The 5,036-nt window shown below is 49.5% G+C and overlaps 1 protein-coding gene across 1 annotated transcript in view; it reads left to right on the top strand.

Moving 5' to 3' along the window:
- Positions 1 to 2,067: 2,067 nt before the first annotated feature.
- LOC104491024 (fatty acid desaturase 1-like) overlaps positions 2,068 to 5,036 on the top strand; it is a gene marked incomplete at its 5' end in the record, with an annotated part of 7,156 nt that continues 4,187 nt past the window's right edge. Inside the window, 4 exons of the mRNA XM_010133379.1 lie at positions 2,068 to 2,178; positions 2,449 to 2,646; positions 3,420 to 3,521; positions 3,690 to 3,818. Coding sequence (XP_010131681.1) covers positions 2,068 to 2,178; positions 2,449 to 2,646; positions 3,420 to 3,521; positions 3,690 to 3,818 — 540 coding nt within the window. The remainder of the gene's footprint in view (positions 2,179 to 2,448; positions 2,647 to 3,419; positions 3,522 to 3,689; positions 3,819 to 5,036) is intronic.

Raw genomic sequence — 5,036 nt, 5'->3', positions numbered from 1 at the left:
GAGGGGAGCCGGGGGCAGGGGCAGCGGCGCCGCCTCCCCCCGCCCCGGAGGAGGGTCCTGCAGGGCTCTTTTGCGGGAGTCACAAAAACGGGCACAAACCGGGTGTCCTCAACCATCCGAGAATCTGGGTGAAAATCCGCTGGTTTCTGCACACGCGGAGGGAACGGGAACCCTCTTGTTTTACCCGTGTGGAACCACAGGCCAGAGCTGAGCAGGGACACCCGCGACGTCCGTCGGGACACTGGTCTGTGCACAGATAAACTGGTTGTTTTGCAAGTGTAGGACCGGATTCAGCCTCCTCTAACTTCAAAAACCCAGCACCGCATTTCCAAGAGATGGCACAAGCGCAGAATTTTCCTGCAAGTCCTGTTTCAGTCTTTAAAAAGACAAAAACCATCCATGTCTGAATGCCGGGGACTGTTGCACGGGGGGTTGGCAGCGGCGCGGGGTTCACGTCGTCAGTGTTTTCCCTTTCTGTGCCTGCTTATGTCCTTCACAATAAGAAAAGCATTTCTCCAACTGAAAGTATTCAGACCCCAGGGCAAGTGCGGGGTGTGGAAGCCACCTCAGGAGTGGTTTTGATGGACTGTCCCTGTCCGGGAAGGATGGACTTTCCCTCCCTTCATCATAAGCACATCATGGAAAGCCGAAGACAACACGGGAACTTGCACATATTCACGGCGCCAGGATCGGCACATGCACCCGAAGCCCCGTTGCTGTGGTGTGATCGGGGACGGGTCGCTCACGGTGACCAGCTGAACCCAGTGAGATGGTCAGATTGCAGCCAACTGTGTTATTGAGGCATTATCCTCCGCGTCACTGCTGGGTGCAACTGAACTGCTGACCGCTCAGGAACCCGAGCCAAGTGCATTCCAGTTTTTCCAATAGATTTGTGCTGAGGATGAAAAAACTCCTCAAATCCAGGAAAAAAAAAAGGGAAAGTAAACGCATAACAGTTGTAGTTTGCTGATTGCCACTGGGGTGTCCCGATTTCTAGAAGGTGCAGCCAGCGGTCCCTTCACCTCCCGGGAGGGTTGTGCTGCCGGTTCCAGAGCCTCCATGGAGGGGATTGGTCTGGACGTGTGGTACCACCCTCCTCTGGTCTGCCCACATGCTCCTCCCCGTTTTTTTTTTCCTCTTCCAATGAGCAAATGCAGATGTACTTACGCCTCTTGTAGTTCCTCCCTTATTCACATCAAGCTGAGCAGGGAGGATGCTACGGCTGAAGGGCAGCAGGGCTGACCCGGAGCTGGCATTGTCAGCTGTGTTTTTAACCCCTTTCTTGACTGGAGGTCTTTTAAAAGGACATTTATTTTTTAAAAGCATGCGATGATGAGCCAGGAATTACAGCGCTGAACGGTGCAGGGGTCTTCCAGAGCCATGCACAGCGGGGAAACAGTGTCTCAGAAAAGAAAAAACATCCTTAGGCCGAGGGAGATGGTAAAATATGAGCTAGTTTGGACACCAGGAGAGAAATATGTGAAAGGAGGTGAAAGGGGATGGGGAAGAGGAGGCAGGTGGCAAGAAAACAAAATTTTCCAGGCAGATGTGGCAGGGTGGGCATTGGAGGTTGCCAAGAAAGCATGTTTGGAGCAATGTGTGGCTTTCAAGAGCTTGGTGTGGGTCAGCAGGAGCTGCCATCACCTGCCTGAGTCCTGCTTGTCCTAGTGGTTTTCTCATTTCGATAGCTCATTCAGTTTTTGTACCAACATCTTGCCCTTCTCCCTAGTCAGACTTTCATTTCAGGATGTGGGGCCTGAGGAAAAATAAGGTGAAAGGTGAAGACAAAATAGAGACAGAGTTGTTGATACGTGTGGAGGTTCAGGGTGTGAAATTTTCTGATTCAGAAGTAAGAGTTGACCTGCGCTTAGCAGCAAAAGGGTAGAAAATGACCCAGAGAATTCAGCTTCAGATGATCATTTGTGGTGTGAAGAAAGCAGGAAGAGTCGGGGCAGTGAAATCTGGTTCAGCCAGCTCCGTTGTGTGCGGCGCTTTCTGCAGAGTCCAGGCTATAATGAAATATATTCCTTTTGGTTTTGTTGTCCTGTTCCTTTGTCTGCATTTCAGGATCCTTTTGTAGCGTTTCATCTTGACAAGGCGCTGGTGAGGAAGTACATGAGCCCACTCTTGATTGGGGAGCTGGCACCAGATCAGCCGAGCTTTGAGCCGAGCAAGAATGTAAGTGTTCTAAAAACTTGGTGTTTGGGTTGAAATTGTGCTATTTACTGGCAGCCAGAGTTCCCTGTACATAAACAAACAGAATCTCCTGGAATCGCTGAAGCTTCCCCTTGACTTCATGTCATTATTGATAGTCTTAGTGAAGATGTGTCTCCAGGTGACCCTCAGCTTTCCCCTATTGCCACAGTAGCTCCTTGAGAGGGGAAACTGAGCTCCTCTGGGGTCCTGAGGCATTTTCAGACCAGCAGATGCTGTTGGATCTGTCCACAGAAAAAGCTGGTAGAAGATTTCCGTGAGCTCCGTGCAACCGTGGAGAAGATGGGGTTTCTCAACCCCAACCGCACCTTTTTCATCCTGTGTCTCTGTCACATCTTGGTGTTGGACATTGCAGCCTGGCTCACCATCTGGTATTTTGGAGCATCCACAGTGCCTTTCCTCATCTCTGCGGTGCTTCTGGGCACTGTCCAGGTAAGCAGCAAGGCAAAAAGAAGCTCCAGAAGCACCCAGAGCCAACCCTTGGAGTCTCAGGTGCTCATTGCCATGAGCACAGGAGGAATTTTATCTTTGTGGACATCTCAAAATTCTGCATCTGCCCGGGTTCCACCAAAATCACAGTGCCAAAAAATGCCTCTTTGGTAGAGCAGGCTTTGCCCTGCTTTCTGCTTCCCGTGGTCCATCAAAGCCCTCCTTATTCCCAGCCTCCTCCATACAGTGAAAGCCGTGCTGCACTTCTGAGGGCTCTTGTGCCAGAACTCCTGGGCTCTGAGCAGGGGCCAAGCCACCGTGTTCCCATGGGAACTTGCAGCGAGTTAGAGGAGAGGGCAGGGCAGCTCTCAAAGCCCCAGCTATTTCTCCTGTGGCCAGCTGATCCCCTTGGAATTACAAGTACTTGGAGGAGGCAGCAGCAAGCAGCTCCTTAAAGGAGACTTTGTTGCTGGTTTCTGTGCAGTTTTGTGAGGGAATAAATGCTGTTGCTGAGCTCCGTGACTTCCCCCCCCTCCAATTTTTTTCCTTCCTCATGAAAACAACGATCTGGGACTAAAAGTCATCAGGCAAAGTCTGGGTTGCAGTGGTGTGGAGTAAAAGATGCGTGTTTGGACTGGGTTAGTAGTGGAAATGCTGGCGTTATCCAGGGTATGTAGTGAGGAGCGTGGGAGTCAGTGAAGGGAGAGCCCTTTTCCTGCCTCTTCTTGTTCCCCAGCAGCACTGTTGTGCGGTTTGTTTTTTGTTTTTAATTCCAGGCCCAGGCTGGCTGGCTCCAGCATGATTTTGGACACCTTTCAGTCTTCAGCACATCCAAATGGAACCACTGGGTGCACAAGTTTGTGATCGGCCATCTGAAGGTGGGCATTCAGTGCTGAGGGGACTGCTAGACCTTGCCCGGGCTGCTCTGCAGTCAAAAGCACGCTCCGGTTAAGAAGAAAGCAAATGCAAGGAGCTGCTGGGGAGGGAGGAGTAAGGGCAGAAGATACCTCTTCTTTACGGCGCTCTCTTCTCATCCCTTCCTGCAGGGAGCACCAGCCAGCTGGTGGAATCACCTCCACTTCCAACACCACGCTAAACCCAACTGCTTCCGAAAGGACCCCGACATTAACATGCACCCCTTGTTTTTTGCTTTGGGAAAAGCACTCTCCGTAGAGGTGAGACCTGGTGGAGGCCGGGAGGTTGCAGCGGTAGGATTCACAGCAGGAAAGCTGCAGAGAGCCTGGAGACTGGTGACCGGTTGCTCTGGTCAATGCGCTGTCTCCATATTTGGGGAATTTGGAGAAGGTGCAGCTTGGCATTAATGGCCTTTGATAAAAAAGAGAAGGAAAATGATCCTGACACATCAGTAACTTCCATATACTTCATTTTGCAACTGTTGTATAGGGGTTTTTTTCCCCTAATACAATCTTGCCATGGGTTGAAAATTTCCGAATTTACTCTGAAGGTTTGAAAAACCCACCAAAACTGCTTCTGTAAAATGAGAAGTACCTCCAGAACATGGTTTGGGCTGTCCTGCTATTTTATATAGTGCTACTTTGCCTTCCACTAGTCCCTAAGATTCCTTAGTAATACTTCAGTACTTCTGAGAGTTTTATATTCTTGCAGTTCCAATAGGAGTTATTTTTGGTAGGCTTTAAAATAAGAACGAAATATTTGTCACGATTACGCGCTCATATTTCTCTGATGAGAGACTTGCAGTTGGATGAAGATAGGGTTGGAAATTGTTCCCTTTACCAGTTTCAGCTTTGATTAATTGTAGTGGTTTGGGAAATGAAGCAGCAGATGACAAGCCAGGACAGTCTGGGTTCTTTTTAATTACTGATCAAAGAGGCTGTTTCAGCGGTCCTAGTCTGACAGTGGGTGTCAGACTGGGTCCTGTCTGGAGTCCAGCTCTGTTTCTGGTACAACAATTAATTAATTAAATTAACAAATTAATTGAATGGCTTTAGCATTCACCGGTCCTTTAAAAAAAAATAGTTACCTAAACTCGTAGTGTGGCTTAAATGCTCTGAATTGCACTGAATTAGGGAAGGGCCGTGGTTCGGGACCTGCCGGGACACGTACAGGGATATAATGGAGCTCCCCAAGGAAGTCAGCGACGTCATCTGTTATGTTTATACTGTGAACACTGAAAAACAAGCACTCTCAGAGGCACCGTAATCCATTCACCCCTCTTGCTGTGGACATGGTTTAATGTCTAGCTCACGTCTCTGCTTTGGAGATTAATTGTAAGAAGGTGGCAGTTCCACACGCTGTCATCTGTATCCATAGTGTCACAGGGTTGTCTTTATTTCTGGAGCTCCCTATGGGCAGCAGACCGTTCTTGGTGCCTTGTGTGGTGTTGGTTGAGGTGGTGTTAGGCAGCTGTGCCC

This window comes from Buceros rhinoceros, unplaced genomic scaffold (genome assembly GCF_000710305.1).
Source record: "Buceros rhinoceros silvestris isolate BGI_N320 unplaced genomic scaffold, ASM71030v1 scaffold17593, whole genome shotgun sequence".
Classification (NCBI taxonomy): Eukaryota; Metazoa; Chordata; class Aves; order Bucerotiformes; family Bucerotidae; genus Buceros; species Buceros rhinoceros.
The sequence above is the reverse complement of the archived record's forward strand: the minus strand, read 5'-3'. Positions and strand labels throughout refer to the sequence as shown.